Source organism: Dipteris shenzhenensis, chromosome 14, assembly GCF_047967505.1.
Source record: "Dipteris shenzhenensis isolate YYH24624 ecotype China chromosome 14, Dip_SZ_1.0, whole genome shotgun sequence".
Taxonomy (NCBI): domain Eukaryota; kingdom Viridiplantae; phylum Streptophyta; class Polypodiopsida; order Gleicheniales; family Dipteridaceae; genus Dipteris; species Dipteris shenzhenensis.
Window position 1 is genome coordinate 10,769,045 of NC_141609.1, and position 26,682 is coordinate 10,795,726.

A 26,682-nucleotide genomic window follows, 5' to 3' on the forward strand; every position below is an offset into this window, starting at 1 on the left:
CAAAAAAAAAAAAAAAACTCTGTGTGTGTGTGTGTGTGTGTGTGCGCGCGCGCGTGCGTGTGCCCATGTGTGTGTGTTCCTCCTTATCACTTGGAAGCAGTCATGACCACATTTCAGGGAAAAATTCCTGGTTGCCCTATTTCTACTGCTTTTATTCATGATTGGAAGAGAATTCTTTCATATGCCAAATGGACAGGTGCTTCCTCTCATCATGGTAATTCTTTTCGCTTGGAAAGCATCCATTGGAGCAAGGTGTTTGAATCGCCTCTCGCTCTACAGGCACCTATTAAAGCATACAATCTCATGAAATTGGACATAAGATTTGTTGGCGATGTTGTGGATCAACAAGGATGTATCCTTTCATTTCCACAAGCTTGAAGGACATTCTCCTTGGGACTGCATCATAGGTCCATTTGGAAAACACTGTCAACTATGTTCCAGCCATTTATTCCGGTTCCTCCACTGTTTGTACAGGACAGATTACTGGACTGGAATTTGACTCTCTTACCTCCTGCTACGCATACGCTTTCAATGCATAATCTGACCTCCTCCAAGGTCTACAGATTTCTTCTTCCACCACCATGGATTGACAAGCATGCCAACACTCTCTGGAACTTGGATAGGCCTTTATCTTGGTGACAATCACGACTTATGAAAATCTGGAAAGCCAAATTGCCATTAAAACAAAGGCTTTTCTTTTGGAGATGTATAGTGGGAGCTTTTTCCATTGGGGTGAAATTGGCAACACGTCGCATTGCTCCCTCTTCCTGCCCCCGTTGCTCTCATCACCATGAGACAGTTCCTCACCTCTTATGGTCTTGCCAACACTCTCGCATATTGATCACTCATGTTTCCCATTTGCTGCGGCTTCGGTTTCCCTCTATCCGATTTGGGAAACTCTTCTGGATGTGTGGATGCTTCTCATCTCAGATGTCTCCATTCCTCCTCTTCTTTCACTGGACTCGCTTTTGGGTACTATGGACCATTTGGACACAGAGACTGCATTCCAGAATGGGTCAACAGTTTTCTCACACATATATTTTCTTCAGAATGTCTCCCAAGAAATCCTTATATGATAGTTTTGCTGCAAGAAACTGAATCTTTCCGAGCCTCATTGCGGCAATCCTTATATGATGCCTGCCATGAGGGTGATATACATGCTTCTTGCATAGAGCTTTTCTTTTTATGTTTATGATCTCTGAGATACTCTCCATTTTGGAGATTTCCCATCATGTAAATTTATGAGAATATAAATATACCGCACTGGATTTACAAAAAAAAAAAGTGTGTGTGTGTACTTACATCTCCGCCTACTTAGCTCTCCTATGCAACCCCTCTGTTCAAGTATTCACTTAGGTCCATGTTAAGTGCTCTGCTCTCTCACTCAACCTCTCTGCTCGGGTCTTTGCTTAGAGTCCTCACTCACCACCAGCTCTCTACCCTCCCGCACAGCCTCTCCACTCAAAGCAAAGAAGACGGAATCAAGGAGGAGCTTGTGCCTCACCTTTAGCTGCATTTCGCAGCAGCAAGGAGGTAAAGGTCGCATAGCAAGCACTGCCTTACAAGGGGCTATCAGGGGATCGATCGAAAAGTGAATGTGGATTGTAAGGTTAACTCAAGCTCTAGGAGAGCATGCTGGCCAAGGAGAACAGCTTTGTGTCCACACCTTGTCAACACTCCATTGATAGAGCATGAGACCCTAGACATATATTTTGTATTGCATCCAAATTGGAGAGAAATATATGTTTCTCGTTCTATATCTCTCTTTTGAGCATTGTCTTATCATTGTTTACACATTTATGCATAGTACACAGTAAGGAAGTTTGTTTCAATTTGAATATACCACTTTGTCACTTCCTAGGCTCTCCAACTCTACACTGAGGTAGTCTTCCGCTATGTATACCTTCAATTTGGTTCTCTAACATGGAGGTGTGGTTAGAGAGGACCTCTTCATTGCAGTGTGTTACTTGCCTCTCGAGACCTCACACTTTGCTCGAGACTTATGCAGGAGTCTAAGCCTTCACCATGTATATACCATCATATACACCGTGTCCTAGATTTTGGAGTGAGATCCAAAAGCTTCAAAGAAGATCACCAAGCAATCTCCATCTTTTTGCAAGGCTCGACCATCGCACATCTTCAACAACCTCACAAATCGAGGAATCCATTGGTTGTGTAGTCCTTCACACTAATTGGAACCTACTCCAATCTTCTACCACTCTCATCAACATTTGGCTACTATCATATACACCATGCACTAGAGATTTGGGAGCCAAAGAAGACCACCAAGCAATATCAATATTTTTGCAAGGCTCACCTTCACGCATCTTCTACATCCTCAAAAATTGAGGAACCCATCGGTTGTGAAGTCCTCCACACTAGTTGGAACCTACGCCCATATTACCATGGCAATGAGACGAACCTAGTGAAGCAAGCTAAAAGCCCACCTGTTAACTAGACAACTCAAAGATATTTGACTTCATTTTCAATGTCTTTAATAGAACATATGTTTTACCAAGGAAAAGGGTGAAAACCAACAATTTTCCAATAGTACGGTGTGGCTCTAAGTTCAATACTAGTTCTGTAAACAAATAAAACACACATTTTTTAAAAGATAAGGCACCTGATAATGATGTTGGTGCCTCTCCAATAGTTCCCGATTGTAACTTTTTGCTTTCTCCACATGCTCTCTCTAATTGCAGTAATGACTCAAATTCAGTACAAAAAACTTCCTATAAATTTTCTTTATTCAAGTAGAAACCACATTTTTACAAAGTTGATATACACGTAGCTATACATATAGTTGGTCAAAGTAACAAAGTTCTCTTTATTGAAAATGGTATATATGCGATTTGTCATGCAACAAAATTTCCCTTATTCAAGTAAAGGCCCGCAATCGTCTCCAACATCACCGTCATGAAGATAGAGGTTAAGGATGAAAGCACGGAATCTAAAAGTTCACAAACCCCATGCAATAGAAGATAACAATAGTATAATAAGAGTACAAGGCAAAGAAATCATACAAGGTGAAAATTATGCTATGTCTAACTCCAATGGATCCCACCCCACAATCTAACCCTTTCATTGAACTTGATCACAATAGGACACACATGTTCTCAAAATCAAGTGTACCTATGTGCATACATGCATCTTCATGTGTGTGTGTGTGTGTGTGTGTGTGTGTGTGTGTGTGTGTTTGTGCATGCACGTGCATGTGTGTGCTCATGCACGCGCAAGTGTGTGTGTGTGTGTTTGCTCTCAAAAGTGTGTATGTGTGTGTGTAAAGTTATAACAATATAAATACACTGCACTGGATTTTACCCAAAAAAAAATGTGTGTGTGTATGTGTGTGTGTGTGTGTGTGTGCGCGCGCGCGCAATGGATAAAGTCTATTCTTGGAGGATGCTTTGTAGAGGGTGTATATTTTGCCTCCAGAGGCTTTTATGAGGTGCATTTATCTGATGCTTTGTGCAAGCAAAAGCTCCTTGAGCTTTCTCCCCTCTTTTATGGGAAGCAGATGGTACATGCCATGCCTTGGTCCCCAAACAAGGATTACCAAAGTCTTATACGCCATCATTGTCATGTATGGGTGGAGGTTGTTAACTTCCCGGACTATATGCATGAAGAATTGCCTGGTCTGGCCGCTTCTTTGGGACAGGTCATTTGCCCTCCACGCCCCATGGGAAATCGTAACAGATTCTGCATCCTCTGGGACACTGACATACCTACCCCTCCTTCCATTGCAGTGGAAGTTGAGGGTGTGCAATTGGGGAAAAAGTTTTTTGACTTGAAATGGGGTGTATTTGCAGGCGCTTGCTTTGCCTGCCATAAGTTTGGGCATCTAGCCTCTGAATGCCCAATAGTTCTGCATCAATCCCCTCCTAATGCCTTGCCACCTCAGACAAGGGAAAAGAACGAGAATTTGCAAGTCAAGCCAGCAACCCGAAATGGAGCAAAGAATGCTAAACCAGTTAATCAGGTGCAATCACTTGTTGGAAAAGAGAAAGAAAAAGAAAAGGAGAAGATGAAGGAATCTGTGGGGACAGATCGGGATGGTTTTCAACAGCCAAAGAAGGTGATTGTATTGAAGCCACACCCCTTTCAATCTCGGCAATGGGATGCTTCTTCTCCCTTACCAGGACAGGCTTCTACTTCAGCTCCTGTCCTTCAAAATTGGGTGGGGGTTTTGAAGAGGGGTATCCCCATATGTGATTCTGAAGAAGGGGAAAATGCCATATCTTTCATGGATCATGAAAGCCTGCAACCCATGCAGGCAGAGGCATTGCCTCTTTGATGATCTTGTTTCATACTTATACTTTATTGTATATATCTCTTTCATGCATCAAACACTTAAATGCTTTACATACAATGTACAAAGCCTCTGCAATGTCTCAAAGTGGAGGCTTTTCTGGAATTATGTACATAAAATGCAGCCAGATATTGTTTGTTTGCAAGAGCATAATCAACACTCTAAGGCTGGTCATCATGATCACTTTGGTGGCTATGATATATATTATGCCGGTACCACAACCTACTCAGGTGTATGCATAATGGCCAGACATGAGTTGGACCCTCAGTTAGCATTCAATGACAGCAGTCGTAGATGGATAGTCATACAATGTAATGTCAATGGAGACTTTCTTGAGCTTGCATCAGTTTATGCCTCCCAGACTTCTGCCATGAGGGCCTCTCTATGGGAATCTTTAAGCAAATATCCATGGAGATCTAATGCATTTATCTGTGGAGATTTTAACAATTCTCCTCTGCTGAGAGATAATACCACTTCACGATCTCATATGCTTTCATCGGAAAGACAGAAATGGGATAGCATGCTTCTCTTTGTGCAGGCTGAAGATTTATGGCTTCTTCTACAAGGGTCAGTGCCCGGATATACTTTCCATCATAATGCATTTACCACATACTGGGCAAGGCTTGACAGATGGTATCTGTTCTTTCCACAACAATATGCAGATTTCAGCCTTCATCTCCTCATTGATTTCTCATTGGGATTGTCAGATCATGCCCCATTATGGTTAAATCTGCAATTTGGTATGCCACTGGATGATTTGCCGACTCTCTCCAGCAGATTACTGCATGTTAATCAGGCTTATTTTCGACATCAATATTTCCAGCAAATGATCAGAGTTGCAATTCATCCCTTGCTTTTGCATGCTCAGGAGGACATGAATTATGCTTGGGACAGCTTTGTCTCTCGTATACAGAATGTTATTAGGGACTATGGAAAATGGCACATGGCTACATGGAGGAATGAGGTCAAATGGGCAAAAAGGACAGCACAACAGCTGACTGAATTTTCATATTTAAGGCCTCTTTCTGAATCAGAAAATGATTCCCTCTCACAAGCCCGGATTAAACTGACTGACAATGATCAGCGGAAATTGCACAAATGGCAGATTAGAGCAAGAATGAAACCCCTCATGGATAAGGGCTGCTCATCAAAAGCCTTCTTCAAGGGCCTGCATGCCACTCGAAAGAAAAACTCAAGATGAATGCCAGAATTACTTCCAGACACTGTTCTCTACCCCTGGATCCCCATCAAATCAAATGACTGATGCAAGGACTGAAATTCTTCAATATGTTTCTGGGATAGTGAAAATGGATGATGCTCTATTACTTGACAGACCTTTTACTGACACGGAACTTGAGAATGCATTGTCCCATCTCGGCAAATACAAGTCCCCTGGCTGGGACGGTCTTACGGTGGAATTTTATATTTCTTTTTGGGATGATTTGAAAGATGTTCTCTTACAAATGATCAATGTTGCCTGGCAACAAAATCAATTGCCGCACTTCTCGAAGCATGGCATCATCAAACTTGTGCCAAAAAAAAATCTTTGTGATCATATGTCAGATTGGAGGCCTATTACTTTGATGCCTGTAGTTTACAAACTCATTGCCAAAATGATTGTATATAGGCTTCAAGGCACTCTGAATGCGGGCCTTCATCCTCATCAGTATGGATTTGTGCCGCGAAGACAAATTCATGACAATATCTCCAATGCATTGACTGCAATTGAATCAAGATGTGCTCATATTTCAGGTAGATATCTCTAAGGCATTGGATACTGTACAATGGGATTTTATCTCTCAAACCATGAAAAAGCTGGGATTTGGTCCCAAGATTGCAAATGCAATTTATTGGCTTTATTCTGGCTCTACTTCTCAGTGCATTCTCGGAAGCCATCTATCTCGGTCATGGACATTGGGTAGATCAGTCAGACAGGGCTGCCCCCTTAGTGCTCTTTTCTATGCCATTGCGACTCATCCCCTCCTGATGTATCTTGATCACCTTACAAGCACAGGACAGATGACTGGTCTTAAAATCCCTGGGACTGCATCCTTCTTGGCACAGGCATATGCTGATGATTCCTTTTTTATGCCACAGAACTCTCCTCGGGAAGTCCGCATGCTTATGGCCACATTATCATTGTATGGATTAGCAGCGGGATTGCATATCAATTTTGACAAATCCAAATTGCTTCCACTAAAACAATGTGACTGGCATTCTATTCTCTGGCCTGGTCAGATAGTGCATTCCAAAGAGGTTGTCAGGCATTTGGGATATCCTATAGGATGGCATATCACCAGGAAGCAGCAGCTAAAATGGATCTTCCAAAGACTTCAAAATAAATTGGACTATTGGAAAATTTCTACTTGGCCACTTCATGTTAGGCTCAGAATAGTCCAGTCTATTGTAATGTCTTATGTTCAGTTCTTCTTGCCTTTACTACATTGGTCCTCTAGAGATATCTCAGCTTTTATGTCTCAAGCGATGGAGCTATTATGGAAGACAAAAACTGCTGTGAAAGCATTGAGACTGCTGAAGATGGAAATGGTGTGCTCCCCTAAGATGCATGGAGGACTTAATGTTCTAAATATCAGATATCATGTACTTGCAAGGAAGGCGACTATGCTCAATACCTTTTTCCGTCAAAAACAGCCATGGACTTGTATGATAGCATCCATGTGTGTCAACATGAGGACAAATGCTTATGGCCATTGGACTACTGATCATTGGGAGGTTGTCATTGGGAGATTTGTAGGAAAGATTCCTAGATGCCCTTTCTCTACTGCTCTGATACTGGACTGGAAACAAGTGCTTTCTAAAGTCAAATGGACTCCTGATAATCATTCGGGGACAAACTCAATGCGGAAAGAAAGTATTCATTGGAGTGCCATCTTTGACACTCCACTTGCTTTACAGGAACCGGTTAGGGTATATAATCTCATGAAATTGGGAATCAGATACATCAATGACGTGGTAGATGATCATGGCCATATTTTATCTTTTCCTCAGGCCTCTGCCACTTATGCATTGGGAATGCACCACAGGTTGATATGGAAGAGAATTGCTGATCTCTTGCATCCTTTCCTTCCTATTCCCCCTGTAGCTGACACAGACAGGCTTATGGATTGGAAATTGTACCCCACTGCTACATGCTCTCGTCCCATTCCTCTGTCTGTTTTGACCTCCATCAAAGTCTACAAGCTTCTTCAGCCTGCCCCTTGGATTCATCAATATGCTAATACTCTGTGGCATATCAGGCGGCCTCTTTCATGGTGGCGGAAGAATCTCCGACTAATATGGAGGTGTAAAATGCCTTTGAAACAAAGACTCTTTCTTTGGAGATGCTTGCCTCCGTTTCCCGAGTCACATATTTGGGAAACATTTTTGGTTATTTGGCAGATTTAGGACGCCTTTATCTCAATACTCACTCTTTTTCTCATGGGTGAGATATTGGGCTCTTTGGACAATCTGGGAAGAGCATAATCTGGCATACTTGGGCCGTCAGTTTCAAAAGTCATATGAATCTTTTAGAGCCTCATTGCGGCAATCTTTATATGATGCCTGCCATGAGGGTGATATACATGCATCTTGCATTGAGCTTTTCTTTTTATGCTTCTGATCTGTGGGATACTCTCCATCTTGGAGACTTTCCCTCTTGTAAAGTTATGACAATATAAATACAATGCACTGGATTTTACCAAAAAAAAGTGTGTGTGTGTGAGAGAGAGAGAGAGGAGGAGAGGAGTGGATCTCTGCCATACAGCCCCCTTCGTCGTCCTACCAGCCTCCGTACTGCCCTTTGCTGATTCCATACAGCCTGTACAGAATCCGTACAGGTCCACTTGCAGGTCCGTACGCTTGACGATTGCTGTCCGTACCACTTCTCTGCAGGCTGCACGTCCGTACAGCTCAGGGCCTTCTATCCCCTTAAGGGTGCTCTCCCAGTGTTCTCCCTCAGGCTTTGCTCCCCTTTTTCTACTTGTAATTTTCGATTCTTTTCTGTTGCTGTTTTTCCTGTCTTTTGGACCCTCTTTTTGGCTTTTACTTCTTCTCCTCATCCCGTACATATTTCTGTACTGTCAGTCCGTACATATTTCCGTACTGTCAGTCCAAACTTCTTCCTGTACTGTCAGTCCTTAAATACCTGTCCTGTCAGTCCACTTTAATCTGTACTGTCAGCCCCTTGCTTCCGTACTGTTCAGCCCTCTTTATTATCTGTACTGTCAACCTTTGTTTCTGTACTGTCACTCTTTACTTCCGTACTGTTAAGATTTCTTCAATTCAGTACAGTTGTTGTTTCTTCTCTCTCTTTCATTTCCGTACTGTTTTTGCTTTTCCTATCTACCTTCTCCTTTGCTTTGCTTATATAGTCACTGCTAAGCAGGAGATCCCAGAATGTAGTCGACGACACTGGCTCCTCCGCCATGTGGGAAACATGTGAAACCAGAGAAGGCAGGCCACCGGTCTAGTCCATTGTAGATGACTAGATCATGTATACATCCAAGGTCCAAAAGATCTTGTCCATACCCAGTAACGGGAGCGCGACTATCAGCCGAGGAGCGGGGGAAGCCCGAGTCCTCTGTGTCTATCTCAGGTAATAGGACCGGATCTGAGTGGAAGTCCAGGAGTGATATCTGATGTGCACTTGTCCTTGCGTTGAAATCCCCAACTAGGAGGACCTCTCCGCGTCTGGAGAACTCCACAATGTCTGAGTAGAGATCTAGATAGGGGGATACCCCCGTATCCTCACGAAGCATCCGTGCGAAATGTGACGTCTCAGGAGGAAAGTAGCAGACTGCAATAAAGAGGTCGTGTGTGGAGGGGCGTCGAAATCGGAGCCATAGGTAACGGGCATGGACATCCCGTCTAACCACGGATATCAAGCTCGTGAGCGCTGAACGAAGGAGTACTGCAACTACGCCTGACCCTCAGACCCCCCCAGTATATCTGGTCTCTCACAGAATACTGACTCCCAGGTATAGCCACTGACCGGGGGGAGAGGGCGCTCGGGGCTCTGATGTGTCTCTGTATAGAAAGCGATGTCACGTCCAGTGTATGACTCTGAGAAGTTCCTAGGGTCAAACCATAGGGTATCATTACAGTTCCATATGGTGCATGCCAAGGGTACTGTGTGCCGAGTCTGAATCTCACATAGACCATGTCTCCCTATTTGGGGGGGGAGTCTAGTACCTGGTGGAGTTCGGCGGTGGGGGCCAGCTAATAGGCGGCCATCTCAGACGACAGCCCGCAACCCCTCCTGATGGGCTACATCTCGCTGCTGAAGCAAGGTGTGTCGCTCTTCCACCTGCATAGGTGTGAGATCCTCATCCATGAAGATAGTAGGGTGGTCTCGTAGTGTAGCACGCTGCCTGAGTGCTGCAAGTTGAGCCTGAGTATCCTTGAATCGGATGATGAGTGGCTGTGGGCGCGTGCGCCATGCATGCTCGATCCCATGCTCGGCGAGGCCGAGGGTAGAGGTCTCGAAAGCAGTCGCGTCTGCTAACAGGGTGAGTGAATCTGCGCGAGGGATACCTCGTAATCGGATGTTGAGAGCCTTACTGGCCCTCTGTTCCTGCTCGACGATGGTGGCTGAGACTGCTGCTTTGGGTGCCCGTCTCGCAACGTCCACCCATCTGGTAGTCTCCGCAATAGCAGTCTGGATGGTAGCGATCCGCTCCTCCACCTCTGGTGTAGTGCGCGGGGCCGCTGTGACTGTAGCAGTGAGAGAGACAACCTCCTGACGGAGGTGAGTGATCTCCTGGCGCATGCTCTGAATAAGCTGATCTTGTGCTACGGTATGATCCTGTAGTCAATGTAGCTCCGTAAAGATGTAATCTATCGTCTCAGGTGGAACCCGAGAGGGTGCGAACTAGGACATGGCGTATGGCTGAGGGGGCGTGGGCGATAGGCTGGCTGTATATCGCAGAGGAGTGGAGAAAGGCTGCTGGGCGAGGGGAAGGGGGGACATAAGAGCGGTGGAGACAGAAGGGAGCTGTGTGGGGGGTGTCCCTCTCCTATGGGGGGCCGGCTGAGTGGTACAGTGGTGGGGGAGGCAGTGATCGGGGTAGAGATGATGGCTGCGGGAGAAAGAACTGCATTGGTGCCCATTGCACCCGATGTTTTCAGGACTGATTGGCTATCAATTGCTAATCCACTCCTGGAGATCCGCTTTGTGATCTCTCCCACAATTGGCTTCGGAGACTGTTTGGGTTTGTGGGCCATTGTAGGACTTGTTCAGGTGCATGATTTCCTGCAGAGGCAGATCTTGTTCAGCATTGCTGTAGGGGTGCGCAAGCCTGCGCAAGGCCAGTGGCAAGCCAAGGCTTGCTGCAGACAAGGGCCCTCAGACCACGGGGCAGCAAGCCAAGCGCAAGCGAGGGTAGGCAGTAGGTCCCTACCTAGGCTGCGAGAGGGGGAGCAGGGCGGAGAGGCTACGAGAGGGGGGGGTGGCGCAGAGGCTACGGGAGGCGGAGCCAGAGCGGAGAGGCTACAGTAGGGGGGGGGCACAGTGGAGAGAGGGGGAGCGGGGAGAGGCTGCGAGAGGGGGAGGGAGAGCGGGGGGGGGGGTGGCCCAAAGGCTACGGGAGGGGGTGGGGTAGAGGCTACGGGAGGGGGGGGTGGCGCAGAGGTTACGAGAGGGGGTGGGCCAGAGGCTACAGGAGGGGGGGGTGGGGCAGAGGCTACGGGAAGGGGGGGGGTGGCGCAGAGGCTACGTGAGGGGGGGAGCAGAGTGGAGCTACGGGAGGGGGGAAGGGAGCGATTGCAGGAGGGGGAGGGGGGGAGCGGTTGCGGGAGGGGGAGGGAGAGCGGAGATACGGGAGGGGGGGCTGCGAGGGGCTACGGGAGCGGGGGCTGCGAGGGGGGGGGGGGAGCGGCTGCGAGAGGAGAGGGGAGACGGGGGCTGAGCCGTGGAGAGGGGAGGGGCTGAGCGACGGAGAGGGGGGGGGCTGAGCAACGGAGAGGGGGGGCTGAGCGACGAGGGGGGGGGCTCTGAGATAGAGAGAGAGAGAGAGAGAGAGAGAAGAAGAAGAATGTATTACCGTCCTCTGGGGGCCGAGAAACCGACCCATGGGACCCATGAAAATCACAATACAAGTGTCTCCCTTCTTTTATGGAAGGGGTAGGAAAACAACTATTCTGAAATACATTGAGTAATACAACATTCCCGATATTGAAGAATCTTGGCAATAAAATTGCCCAGAGTGGCTATATGGGTATGTGAAAGCAAGCTTGCGAGGGTGTCGTGTTCCTTTGAAATGTTGTTAAAGTCCCTCCTTATGCATGCATATCGTGGGCATGTAAGGAGGACATGTGCCTCTGTCTCTACTTGTTCTTGGTCACATAACTTGCAAAATCTTTGTTCCCTTGAGACATCTCCCCAAGCACCTTTCTCTACCTCCAAAGTGTGTGATCGGGTGCGGATGAGTGCAATACTTCTTCTTGCATTTGCAGGTATGGGTATAGTTATGTACTTTTGTGCATTATCTTCCTCCTTGGAGTAGGTGTCCCAATAGATGGGATTGATATGTGTACAATAGTACTCATACTTAGCCCTTTTCTCAGCTGATTGCCATTTTTGTTGCAATATTCCCAACAAAGCTTTATGAAATGCCTTCTCATCCATTTCCCCGGATGACATCTCAAGGTAGGATGTTACTCTCCATCTTTGGAACCATCTTTGAATGTCTTGCCACCAACCAGATGATAACATCTTGCTTTTGTTTGTCTTTTGAGGCCTTTTACTTGCTTCCCATGCTTTCATTGGTAATCTCTGCCACCCCATGTTCTTGACCTTCTTCACATATTTGAAAACCCTTCGTAGTGCTCTCAGTTCAATGGGCCTTGTACCAGTCTCAATAAGCATGATTGAGTACGGTGTAGTAATTTTGACTCCTAGATGCCGTCTTAGAAATGATTTCTGTATTTTTTCAATATCATTCCATTTTGATGCATTATTATTGTCCACTAAAGACCAAAATGGGCCCATGGGACATCAAGAACTCTGCATACAAGATAGCACAAAATCAACGTGCCACAAAGAAGAGGCATCGCCGAATATCATCTAAGAGAGAGAGAGAGAGAGAGAGAGAGAGAGAAGAAAGTTTATTAAAAGTCTTCGAAAGACCGAAGGGTCTATGAGATTGAAAAAACAGGATACAATGAGCTAAAACGGTGGATCCTCTAAGCAAGCATCATCACCCAAAACATCACCAAAAACATATCGGATCTAATACATGAGAAATATTTGAACCAATGGCCTAGGTGAAAGCCTAGGTGAAAGCTGTTATGTGGCATCACTATGATGATCCTGTGGAGATTGGTGGTAGTAGGAAACCACAGCGGACCACACACACAGATCGCCTTAGCGCCGTATCACAATTTTCATGCCGCCACAATCTCATTCATTGTCACGCTCCCCTTGAGCTCTCCCTCCACGAGGACAATGAAGGCCTCCAATTTTTGCCTTGCCCAAGTTGTTTAATCAAACTTTGTAGAAAGGGTTTCCTACAACCTAGACCATCAATGCCATAGTCTCAATCCACAAAGAAAAAGACCCTATGGACTTGGTAGCTATTGGGCCTTGGCAATAAAATCGATACGAGTTCATTTTATCCCCAACATTTGATTCGATTCGATGGGCTCGATGATTTCACACCTTCAAACATTGTGGATTGCAAATTATTTATTCTATATAGTTGCGGTACTAAAAGCAAAGTGTGCAACACAGAAGGCATGTCAATGGAATTGGGTAGCACCATTGGTATGAAGCAAGGATGCCCTTTGTCCTTCACATCTTCAAGCTTTCCATAGCTAAGCTGGATTTTTGCATGTACAAACTGGGAGGACAACATGCAACTCTCAAAAAGACATAGGTCCCTATCCAGCCTTATGTTGATGACATGGTACTGGTCTCTAACACATCGGCAATCCTTCAGAGTCACTTGGCAACATTAGAAACCCTTTGCAACAATCATGACAAGATCATTCTTGGAAACTTGAATAATTTACACTTGCAAAGGCACACGTCCACATTGTCATGTCTTTTATATATATAAACCTTAGATGCATTTTCTTAGGAATTTCCTTTTGGCAGCCCACAACAATACTCCTCAATCTGTTCGGACAGCTCCACATGCCTGTAAGAACTCACGGGCAGAAAGGCTTCCCAAAACTTTTTATTGTACTCTTCGAGGTTCTTACAGTTCGCGGCATCCAGCATATGTGTAACAAGGCATCAAAGCAAATCCCCAGAAGTGTTCAAATAGCCTCAAGGCATCAAACTGCAACCAATCTGTTCCTCTGGCACCCACCAAGCATACCCTCTGTGAATGGGTTTCTACCTACAACCTGTAATGCCCAGAAAGAACTCCAAACAACGAAATGCAAAGCAGCAAGCTTCCAAGATAGCAAAAGCAAAACAAAAGGAAGTCAGAATATCCATACCCACTGTCCATGGAAGAGGGGCAAGCTCTGTCTTGCACCTATCCTCTGCCCAAGCCCCCAGGGGTGTAAAAATGACTTCCAACCAAGGGGAAAGAGAGAGAAAGTGAGGATACAGATTCTGAGAGCTGAAAAGAGAAGGAAGAGCAAGGCTCACAGGTGTAGAAGCCAGAAATAGGAGAAAGAAAGAAAGTTTATTAAAGTCTTTGGAACACCAAAGGGTCTATGCGGACTGAAAAACCTCGTACAACGAGCTGTGGTAGTGGAGCTACTAAATGAGCATCCACACCAATGCAAAATGCAAAATGCAAAATGCAAAGAATGCAAAATGGTAGTACAACATAGTCATGTCAGTGGTCGACTATATATATCAATCTCATCATCATCAGAGAAAGGCTAAAATATATGCAGCAGGATCTCTGGAGGTGTAGAACGACCCATACAGCTTCAGAATGGGTTGTTCACTCAAGAAAACATGATGTACCAGCTGGAAATCAGGTCTTGGACTGTGTGCCAGCAATTCTGCTGCAAGAGCGCTGCCTTCGGATGCGTGCCAGCAGCAAAAACGGACTGAAATGCAGCAAAACAGGTCAAATTGCAGCAAATATGCTAGCAGCCTAGGGATGTGTGCCAGCCTTGGGCAGCTGTTCCATCTTTGAAATCTGAGCAGAAATCACCAAAAACAGCTTCCAGGAAGTGGGCAGCAGCAAAAACCAAGGTCCTTGTAACTTGAGAAAGATGAAAATCAGCCGTACAACAATGAAGTTACGTTGAAAAACGTGGAGGGTGAAAGGGGAGAAGAAGCTTGCATGGGCAGAGGGCATCCCACGTGAGAGAGAGATTTTCACTCTATGTGATATGCAAGAGACCGAGATAGAGGATCATCTTGCTACTATCTTATTCCTCGTATCACATTGCTTCTACAGCACTGAGGTGACTTTCTGACAAAATTCATGGGTGCATTCAGATGCCATCTACATTTACCATAAGATCCATGGGCTGCATCACTATCTTCCAACAATGGGTTTGGCCACTCAAAGATCATCTGATACAAGCTAAGAGGAGAGCACAAGAGGACCGTCAAAGCCCAAAAAAATAGATGATCACGAACCTTTTCTTCAATTATCTGAGCCAACTAAATCAGGAGACTAGACATATCAAAGAGTCAAAGTGCACGACACGATAGACTCAACCTCGGGTGGACACTCACATGAGGACTGCAAATATCTCCTCCCTACTCTTTGACATGGGGAGACAGGCCATGAGAGTGAGAATGGCACTTATCAAACGACGAGCTTCCTCTAGGAAGCTACAAAGGAGAAGGGACCTGAACAACCTAGACAACAGAAATCCGTCATTAAATTCATTCCTCCACGTCGCCAACCCTGCCCTTTGACGTGGTCCGATAGGCCATGAGAGTTATCAAACAGCGAGCTTCCTCTAGGAAGCTACAGAGGAGGAGGGAGGGACCCGGACAGCCTAGACAACAACCATCATTGCATTTCTCCCTTGATGTCGCCAGCCCTCATCAAATCCAAAGCCATTGTCAAATGAGATCATCTTGTCTACACTTAGATGACCGGTGGAGTTATTCCCAAAGACGACATACACAAGTCCAATCACCCAAATGGAAAGCTGATTGGGCAGTGTACAACCAAGGGCATCCCATCGTTTCCCTTTCTAGATTAGGCTCTCTATCTCATAGCAGCATCAGGATGTATATATTTATTGCATTGTTTCACACCCCAACCCTGGAGTATGAGTGCACGTTTTTGGTGGCCCACCCCTTAGCTATCATTGTATTTGGATTTTTTCCAATCTCATAGACCCTTTGTTGTTTGCTCTTGTATGCCTCATTGAAAGGTAACACAAACACGAAGCTTGCTCACAGCTATTACAGTCCATACAAGATCATCAGCAAAGTTGGAGAGGTGACATATGAGTTCCAGTACCTCCAAGATTCATAATGTCCAAGTTCTTCCTAAGCTACCACCTATGGATAAGGAGGGTCACATCTTGTATGTCCCGAAGCACCGCATCATGGGTTTCAGAGACCATGTGCTCCAAAACAAGGTCTACATAGATTATCTCATCAAGTGGCAAGGACTCCCTAAGGATGAGAACTCATGGCAGCTGGAAAGCATTGTCCAAGACTACCCCTATCTCCTAACAAGCTGAATTAGTAGTTGTTGTTTGCTGCACTTTTTTGGACAGCCAAGATGCAAAATTTAGAGGGCAAAATTCTATGGGAAGGGATGGTTGTAATGAAGGGGGGAAAAGGGTTATTTTAGAGGCCCTTTAGAGGCCTTTTAGGTTGGAAATGTGAAGGGACTAAATAAGTCCCCATCCACCACTCATTGTACACGTTTTGATGTGACATCTAATCCTATGTACTTCCCTTCTTCGTGCTACCTATTGCCTACGCCCTCCTATCACGCGAAGTCAACCAGGTTATCCGTAAGGATCTATTACAGCTACACATATTTCGGACATGGTTAGGACCGAGTGAACTCCCAGTGAAGCTTAGCTTCTACAGAGATCACTTCTTACATATCGCAGAGGAGGGTTTCATTGACCCACCATGATACACACACATCTACCACTAACTGAGGATCTCTCTTGGGCAGTTTCGAGTCTCTTCACATAGACTTCGTATCGAGAGCAACAGAGCAGAGCGACTACCCAGGGAGAGGCGCATATGCGCATTGTGTGACATGTAGGCGGTTGAGACAGAGGAGCACTTCATCTTTCGATGTCTTGTTTACTATGAGATCCGAGGGCGTTTCTACTGCCTCTTTAGAGATAGCTATGTAATTTTGGCCCCATTCTTCCCCTACCCAAACCAACGGTGTTTAGCAGGATTCATTCATGAGGTACTCAAACACCGTGAGAGGATACTCCGAGCGGAGATAGGAGTAACCTTTTCCTTGGCTGATCCCTCTCAGAGCTCTATCATGGAGTTCTTTCAGCCAGATCACATGGACCCCCACGAGATGAGGCCTCAACGTGACCGTGACCCGGAGCCTGTGACCCAACAGCTCAGACACAGGATTGACACACAAATCACACTTGGAGACATCCCCTCCCTGTGTAGAGTCGGAGCCCGACCCACAGGGGTCACAGTAGCCTTGGTTAGACGTAGAGCTACGACCAGGAGACGTGCTAGAACTGCACCTTTAAGTGGCCGACAGCAATCTATTGCCGATTTCATGGCCCCATTACCTCATCCACCCTGATGTCCTACTGGTGATGATGATGAGGATGTTAATGATGATGTTGAGATTGATTTATAGTCGACCATTGACATGACTATGGTGTACTTAGGACTTAGTACTACCATTCTGCATTTTTGCATTTTACATTTTGCATTGGTGTGCATGCTCATTTAGTAGCTCCACTACCACAGCTCATAACTTTCACATCCAATGTCCAAATATAGTCATGCAACCACTCAAATTGATCAGAAAACCCCACTTGAGCTCGCTTGCGAATGTTGCAATATGTTCTACTGGCCTATATTCAGTTCTATCTACCTTTGTTGATGTTTACTAAAAAGGCCATCAACTCTTTCATTTCTGATATCATAGAACTCTTTTGAAAGTTTCATAATCATCGTAAGCCTCTCATCTCAGGCTTCTTTCTATGGAACACTTATGGACTCCAAAAGTGCATGCGGTTTGAAGATTCTTAATACTCATCTATATAACTTGGCTCATAAGGAAAAATAATGTTCCAATTCATTCAGGCTGATTAGCCCTGGAAGTTGCATCATCATCGAAAGTCTCTCAGGCTTCTTTCTTGGAGCATTTATGCACTCCAAAAAAGCATGGGGGTTCGAAGATTCTTAATATTCAAATGTATAACTTAGCTCATAAGGAAAAAATGATGATCCAATTCATGCAGGCTGATCAGCCCTGGGCTGTTATGGTTTATCATTTGCTACGGCATATTAATACTACTGCCTTTGGCTTCTTTTTTTTTTGCAAAAAGAGACTTCTATTAAGTATTAAAGAAAAACCGTTAGAGCAAGCTCCATACGGGATACATCATGCAATGCACGAAAAGCTCAAGAGCCAAAAAGAAAGGATTGAGGCTAATAGTGCCATCTCAATCCGGTAGAAACCTCTGAGAAAAAGGGAGAACCTCTCCAAACTCGAAGAAATATAGTCCTTCCAGAAGAGGCTACCCGTGAAGGGCCCTGCATGCTAGCCCATATGGCTATCAAAGTGTGAACCGTGTCAGACCAAATACCTGTGAACACCTGTAATGGTGTATCTAGGTGCCATCCAAGGCCTCAGTACATCTGGCTCTCCAAATATGCCAAGAGGAAATGCTAGCCAAAATCTCCCAAGAGGTGTCCACTGAAACATGAGAAGCTCTAAAGGGAGTAAGTGGTACATCCTGTAGAGAGCAGGGCTCAATCACCTACCGGCGGACCGAGAGTGCCCAAGAAGAAGGCTCACCCTCATAAAACACCTGGGGCCCGATAAGAGATAACCATGCGACCGAGCCCCAAGTCATGAAGAAAGGGGAAGTGTGAAAGATTCTGAGTATCCGAGCAACCCCTTTCCAAACAATCCTCGCCTGACTGCAGTCCCAAAGGCAATGTCGCACTAACTCCTCTGCAAAATGGCATCGAGGACAAGTGGGATCAGCCCCACTGCCTTTGGCTTCTAGGAGCCAACACAATGGGATTTCCTCTTTGGGCACATTCAAGGCAAAATTTGTCCTTGTACTTTTGTCACTCCGATGTTTTTTGACTAGAAATCCATACTGTCACATCTCAAATGGATCGGACGGGTTTCTTCGCATGGTAACTCTTTGCGCACTCAAAGTATTCACTTTCACTAGTCGAAGGATTTTGATGCCCCTCTAGCTTTGCAAGAGTCCAGATACTCTTATTTTATATGGTCCAGGGGTATTCTGAAGGAACCAAGAATAGGGAGAGAGATAGGCAATCACATGATGGAGACGGGATGAGGCACAATTCACAACATTGAGATTGAGTGATTCATAAGCAAGTACAAGAGCCTCATTTCTAAGCTGGGTAGCCTTATCTTCTCACATCCCTAACACTAAGAGGTGGCACTAATAGAGCACCTACTAGACACATTCATACCCACACAATTGTAGGACACTCTAGGACTCTAGGACACACTCACACTTGACTTCGTGTTCTAACACCCCCCATGAAGGAAAGGTGAGAGACTATTGGAATGGAACCAAGAACAGAACATGACAATGACCGATTCTACTAATCTGTGCAATGTCAAAACTAGACATGGCTCCCATGCTAACTCAGAGGCTGAAGTTTGAGCATGGTTCAGAGGTCGGACTGAGCACTCTCATGGATTTAGGTCCCAACATAACTCAGAGGCTCATGTCTCAACATGGATGCATGACCAACTCAATCATTCAAATGTCCAACTCAATTCAAAGATGAAACAACGTACAAATGGTATCGATCGGCTAAACAACGTTCATCCCAAGTGCAAGAAAAAACAATGGGAGATCCTCCTCCAAATGAACACACCGATCTAAGCAATGGCAAAATCCTCAAGTGCAAGTTCAAGAGTGATGGTCTATCATCAATAGCAGGCAACACCATGTCGCACAACTCTAAACCCCCAAGGTGAGTCCTCATGTGATCTTCTAGCAAGTCAAGAACATTTTGCAACCGTTTCATAATCAATGGCTGTAGATTTTTTATTCAGCTCGTGACTAGAAGATCAGATCTGTGTGAGATAGAAGCGGCATAGATGTCCAACAACAACAGCGTCAGTCTTCAAGAAGCTGGCAATTTCATTGTCATGGAGGAAGAGACCAGCAAGAGGAGCAGATTCGTTCACCTCCAAGAATGTTGATGGGCAATGTGAAGGGCAGCTAGGGAGAGCCTCAGCTCTGATACCACACGAAGGAACCAAGAATAGGGAGGCAATCACATAATGGAGACGAAATGAGGCACAATTCACAAGATAGAGATTGAGTGATTCATAACCAAGTACAAGAGCCTCATTTATAAGCTGGGCAACCTTATCTTCTCAGACCCCTAACACTAGGAGGTGGCACTAACTGCTCACCTACTAGACACATTCACACCCACACAACTGTAGGACACCCTAGGACTCTAGGACACACTCACACTTGACTTCATGTTCTAACATATTCATCTTGTGGTGGCAGATGTATTGGATGACACAGGTACAATGATGCCCTTTCCAGTGTGGCGGCTTGTCGTTTTGCTCTAGGGATGCATTATCACCCCTACTAGCATTTTCTTGTTCACATGATTCAAGATTTTCAGCCAGTACCTCCCTTCAGCTTCAAGATCACCTCTTTTGCCTCTCCCCTGGATTACAGCCTGGGCAAACCATGTGTTGTCTATGAGGCACAATGCAAGGTGGTGGAGGAGTAGACTATGTCAAGTCTAGAATTGCAAACTCCCTCTTCACCAACAATTTGTTCTTTGGAGAATAGTTCTGGGTGTTTCCTTATGGTATACTTCTAGCTCGAAGACATATTGGGCCAACTACTTGTCATCGATGCTTAGCTTCTCGGGAATCCGTGGCTCGTATATTTTGCCATTGTCAAGATTCATTAGGTTTTCTTATACTTTTGAAAACGATCTTCACAGGCTCGTTTTTCGACACGGCTGTCTTTGCCAAGCTGTTTTGGTTGTTTGGGTTGCACCCTAACCGGCAAGGATATGATCTTTTCTTTCCCTGGGTTCGTTATTGGGCCCTATGGACTCTTTGGAAGGACAAAAACCATTGGGTTTTTGCTGACCTTTCTCTAAACAAGATGTCTTTTTTCCAAGCGTCCCTCAAGCAGTCCTTTTCTGACTTCTGCATGAGGGCATGTTGGATTACTCTCAATGCTTGGCATATATGAAAGATTTCTAAAGATGTATTTGCTCTCCTTCTTGGAGACAACTTCTGCTAATATAATTATCTGGATTTCACCACACACAAAATGTGTGTGTGCGTGCGTGCATGCGTGCGTGTGACAGACACACAGAGAGAGAGAGAGAGAGAGAGAGAGAGAGAGAGAGATACGAGCCACAAAGGGCTGAGGCAAAGGGCTCGCTAAGACCCTTTGTAGTGTACTATACTAGACTAAAAACAGAAATACAAGAATACAAAATATAAACTAAAGCCCAAAACTAGGGACTAATAGCTAGACTCAGTGTTAGAGTAGAAGTCATAAGAGAGTAAGAAAGCGAGCGAGTGAGTGAGTGAGAGAGAGAGAGAGAGAGAGAGAGAGCGCATCTTTCAGAGCATAATTTACATTTTGGCCACCTCCAGATGTATGGACATCATCACGCTTGCGGTTCAACCTATTACACATGGTGGAAAACAAACATCATGTCCAGTGATCCTACAAATGATGTCTTGTCTCCATAACCTTTGCAATGTATGCACCCATAGCTAAGGTATGGCCACGTGGGGGAGAAACTAGCAATTCTCAAATCCCCCCCCAACACTCCAATACATAATAGGTCATATGACCGATTATGCATGGTGGAAAACAAAAAGCATGTCTAGTGATCCAACAAACGACGCCTTGTCTCCATAACCTTTGCAATGTATGCTCCCATAGCTAACGCCTTGTCTCCAAAACCTTTGCAATGTATGCTCCAAAAAGCATGTCTAGTGATCCACCTTGTCTCCATAACCTTTGCAATGTATGCTCCCATAGCTAACGTCTAGCCACGTTGGGAGAGAAACTGGCAATGCTCAAATGCCCCCCCCCCCCCCCTCCCCGAACACACACACACACACACACTTTTGTGGTAATACTTTATATTACTGCTTGGAAAACCTGGAAACAAGGTAAAAAGTACAAAGCAACACCTATCTAGAAGAGACAAGAGATGGCCATAACAAGAACCCAAAAGGAAAATAAGGAAAATATGAATTTATACGCCTCCACGTGGCGACATAAAGACAATATCCTCCAACATGTTCCCCTAGTATACTAGAAAACCATTGAGTGATGCAGTAGTGCCATTAATAAAATGCGATTTCTTTTGACCCTTGTGATTCTTCTTGACATAAGTTGGAAGATGAAACCGTTGTATGACCAGGTCAAAAGCTTATTGCAGCAGACGATGCATATTCCCAAGAGAAAAAGTGTTGTTAGATTGATGAGAAGCTACCCGAGTATCTTGCTCTCTCAAATCCGCATATTCTTCCAGAGAACCAGCATCAACCACATACACACACAAAGCAGCTAAGACAAATAAGTAGGACTGAGCAAAGGTTTCTTTCCAATTCCATTGGCAATTTCAAAACAATGATCCTCACTCCTAGAAGGAAAGCATCTAGAGCAGAGGGCTTGATTGTACCAATAGATTTCGGAAAGACTTACCAATTTGGATAAGTGATAAGACAAGATATTAAATTAGCATCAGGAATATTCATATACAAACTACTGCTGAAAAGGACTGAGCTCCAAACTGGATATGTGAAAATCAAACAGCATAATGCACTTTCAAAATTTTAATGCTGCTGATAAGAATGATCAATAAAGCTTACCAAAACCTTAATTTCTCCTTGCAAAGTTGTGGCAGGTGCAAGCATGGCATGACCTAGGTTGCTGGAAGTAGAACTAGTCGCATTAGACTCGCTTGAGAGAACTCTTGAATATAATTGTGTCGCATCTTCATTGAATTGTAAAAGTTCTTGATGCTTGCTGTGGACTGCGTCTAGCTCTTCCTACAAAAAAATTTATTTATGCACTATTTAATAACTGCGGCATGCTGTAACTGCTATACTTTTCAATAAATGCACAAGACACAGAAATTCCCTACAATGAGATTATCCTTGCTCCCTCGAAGATCTGCAAGCTTCTCCTCATTGAATTGAATTCTCCACAACAGCCATTCTTTAGTTGCTAATCTGCAATTGATTCCCAAAGGCACGCAATCAGAAGTGACATTATACCAACTGCCCTTTAGACTTTGTCAATGAGAAATCATTAAAAAAAACGTTTATCCCAAAGATGCAAAGACAAAGCAATCAAAACATAGGACCTCAGCTTCTCCTTAAACTTTGACTTTAACTTGCATGGTGGCTCCTCCATCAGCTTCTGCAATGCACACAAATGACATTAATACTTGTTTAAAATAAAAGTCTTCAGATTCCTTGCACAACAAACACATCAGACATAGCAGAATTTTTAACTATAAGGCCTTTTTGCTTCTAGGTTTCTATTTCAAAGGTTGTGCTAGATATTTTTCTTACGAAGTTATGAAAAATTGCACATCATGCACTTACACTTTTTTTTGTAAAAGAAATTTTGCATTAACAAAGCATTTACATTCATAACTGCATCCCAGTGTGTGTGTGTGTGTGTGTGTGTAAAGAAAGAAAGAAAGAACCGCAAGGGTCAAAAGAAATTGCATTTTATTGATGGCACTGTTACATCGCTCAATAGCTTTCTAGTTAAACAAGGGATCAAGCTGGAGGATATTGTCTTTACGTCACCACCTGCTCGCACATAATTTCATATTTTCCTCATCCTTTTTAGTCTTTTATCTTGGCTTCCTGTCTTTTTACATGTGTTGCTTTTATACTTTTATTTTTTATACTTCATGGTGGGATTTTACCTCATTTTGAGGTTTCCCACACAATAATATACAGTATTACCCCCAAAAAGAAAAAAAAGGTGTGGAGAGGGACAGTAGCTGTCCCACTCGAGGACAGCTATGAATATAAATGCTTTCTTAATGCGAGATTTCTCTTACAAAAAATAATGTGGAGAGAGGTAGAGGGGGAGAGAGAGAGAGATGTATTAACGTCCACGACAGGCCTTATAGGCCTATGGGACAAAGTACACAAAAGAGAAACTCATACAAGCCTGAATGGGCTCGAGAAAGGGCGCGCTAAGGCCCTTGCTAAATACTAATCTATACTGATCTAATGAGCTCGGTAAAAGCAGACTAACAACTAGGACTCAAAAGCTAGAGCCCGGCACCGTGCTGGCTCTCCAGTGAGCTGTGAAAATATATCGAATCTAAGTTTGTTGGGCTGTCTTTTGCTGTGGCGAGAGGGTCAGTCTCCTCGATCTCTAAACCCGATGAGCTATGTCCAGAGTGATCCCTCATCTCTAGAGGTCTCCGCTGAGGAAAGCTGTGATAGGACGGACCTCAATAGAGTGTGATCTAGCCGCTCTCCGTGTCGCAAGTCGTCTCTGTGTCCCTCTTTCGACAACATCGACTCGGCTCCCTTCGCTAATCCAGGCTATGCCCTCATATCAGCTAACTCCTCCTGCTCTATCCCGTTGTGCCCTGGAGCTGACTCAAATGCATAGAAGTCGGAGACGTGTCACTGTGCTCAGTTAGCCTATGTGTCCTGTAGCCTAGTCGCCTTCTACTGCTCTCTGATCTGCCGTTGGGGTTTCTCCCTATGTCGCCTAGTGTGTCCCTATGTCGACGCATCTCCATCAAATAGAGCCCAATGCCGACGTACTTATGGAAGTGGATCAGTCATGAAAGTGGACCGAAGCCTCTCCCCTCCAAAAAGATGATAGATGCAATTGTATTATCCTCGGATCTCATAGTAGGCTGGGTAAACACAAAGAAAATGCCCCTCTGTCTCAACAATACCCAGTGTGCATAACATATAGATCCGTTGATCTCTCGGTATACCTGCAACTCTCTCGGCCTCAATCCTCAACTAATGGGACAAAACTCGCATATGTCCAATGGCGATCCTCAATGCATGCGAGACTCCTCTATCCTCAAGGTACTGGGGTCTAATGATGAAACCTCCTCCGATACTCTCAGAAAGTGGTCACGATAGAACTGGATCTTGGTAGGAGCTCTTGGACCATCTCCAAGTCCGAGATGTATGAAGCTGGAGGATATTTAACCGTATGATAAGGTTAATCTCATCCCATGGGATCAACTCAAGTGGCGTGTCCATGTTGTACTGAAAGGGAGGAAGCATGTCCTTCTAAATACCCTATCTGGCAAACCATGTCGAGATACGTGCATACCATAGATCTGCTCCACTCTTTGCTAGTCATATGGATGACCTCTAAGGCCAGCCTCGGTAGTCTCCAATGAGATAAGTCCCAAACTATGTTGGCTGAATGTCACTCTCTGAAAGAGGGCCTCAACCTAGAGAGCTGTCATGGTGAACTCTGCCTGTACTATCTCATGTGGGACTAACGGCTTACTCTGAATCATCCTAGACCCCATAGTCCCCTGTAGACCGTCCAAATCTCTTCCACTCTGCGAACGGGAGATCACTCCCCTAAAAGGGTGTTGCATACATGCCTGTCGGTCACACTAAAGTGTCAAAAAGCCAACCCTTTGTTGATGGATCGTAAAAGTGCGCCTAGAAGCACTGTCTTGCTAGTTGGGCCAAAGCACACTTCCCACATGTAAGTCATGCCTGGGCTGCATGATTCATTGTTAGGATGGGTCCTGTGAAGATTGCTCCCAAGTATGTGTAGGACTACACTTTCTCCATTGGCTCGGCTCGATAGATGAAGCACTACGCACGAGGTGTTGAAAATCATAACCTTGGTTCTCCCAAGGTTGACTATCAAATCTCTCTATCTCTCTGCAAAACACATCCAGAGCCTCCATATGTCTCGGCATCCCCTCTGCTAAAGATGATATGAGAACGATGTCACCAACTTATAGCAATATCTGTATCATGAGGTCGGTAAGTGATGATTCCTCACCCGCTAGGCGATCTATAAAGGATGTAATCTCATCAGTGTAGAGTCCAAAGATGGTCGGTGAGAGGAGGCAACCCTGCTTCACCCCTATCGTGGTCTCAACCCAATCCGATAAATCTCACAAGGAGCTCATGGGGCACGATCTCTCCGTCTGACAGACTCATATAAGCCCATTACCCCCAAATCAATGTCTCTGGGATCTGCATCCCCTGTAATCTCCAAGTCGTGCACGATCATGGGACAGTGTCAAAAGGCCTTCCAAAAGTCTACAAAGCAAGCGTAGACTTTTTGGCGTTTGGATCTCACCTCCTCAGTGATATCCCTCAAAGTGTAAATGTGATCTAGAGTGGGAATTCTGCCTCCGGAATCTTGCCTGTCCTAGTGCCCATTGCGCCCAAGCCTCTATGCGACTGTCGAACAATCATGAGGGTGCGATAGTTCCCAATATCCATGGGGTCTCCTGCCTTGTGTATCGGTACAATAGTGGTAGTGCTCCATGCAGGTGGGAAGCTATGGCATACAGCATGGTTGAACACATGTGCTCCGACTGGAGCTAATACCTCCTGCCCATGTGCAAAATGCTCAAACTATAGGTCCTCATGACCCTGCAAGAGAGAGAGAACTGTAGAGACTCACCTTCCCCTGCGTGCAATTAGGCTACATGCCCCCTTCCTGGGGTTCTCCAACCCCCGAATTCCTTCTTCTCGGTCCCTACATCAATCACAAGACAATCTACATGCTCTTGTCTCTTGTACCGCCTCTCCCGTCTAGATTCCATGCTGTGTGCAAGTCGCATTTCCTTCTGCCACATTCTCAACCCTTCTCTCGGCCTCTGCTCACCATCTGTCGCCCTCTTTTGATGTTTTTGCTGTTATCTACAAAGTGTGTGGGTGAGTGTTTGTTTGTGTGGATGGAGCCCTCCTCCCCTACCTTACCTGCTTCGTCTCCCTCCCCGCTCCTGTCCATGCAGCCTGTTTCGTCATCCATTCTGCCTTCCGTACAGTTGCCGTCAACTGTACGAAATTCCGTACCGGTCGTGTGCAACTCGCTGCCCCTCGTCCAGAGACCCGTACAATCTTTCGTCCAACCTCCGTACCCTCTGCAGCATCCCGTACAGACTTTCGTACCTGCTGTACGGTCGTCCGTACAGGATGTACGGTCCACCGTACAGTCCATCAACACTTTTCCTGTGCAGCCTCTCTACCCCTTGCAATCCCCCATATGGCCTTCCGTACCCC

At 45.2% G+C, this 26,682-nt stretch overlaps 1 protein-coding gene across 2 annotated transcripts in view; it reads right to left on the minus strand.

The window, feature by feature from the left end:
* Positions 1 to 26,682, minus strand: part of LOC147894182 (uncharacterized) — a 78,637-nt gene that overhangs the window by 32,325 nt on the left and 19,630 nt on the right. For both annotated transcript variants that reach the window (XM_087384348.1, XM_087384347.1), the window contains exons 6-9: positions 22,785 to 22,840; positions 22,563 to 22,650; positions 22,288 to 22,467; positions 2,624 to 2,692 (exon numbers count right to left, since the gene is read on the minus strand). In XM_087384348.1, the coding sequence (XP_087240474.1) occupies positions 2,624 to 2,692; positions 22,288 to 22,467; positions 22,563 to 22,650; positions 22,785 to 22,840 (393 nt within the window). The remainder of the gene's footprint in view (positions 1 to 2,623; positions 2,693 to 22,287; positions 22,468 to 22,562; positions 22,651 to 22,784; positions 22,841 to 26,682) is intronic.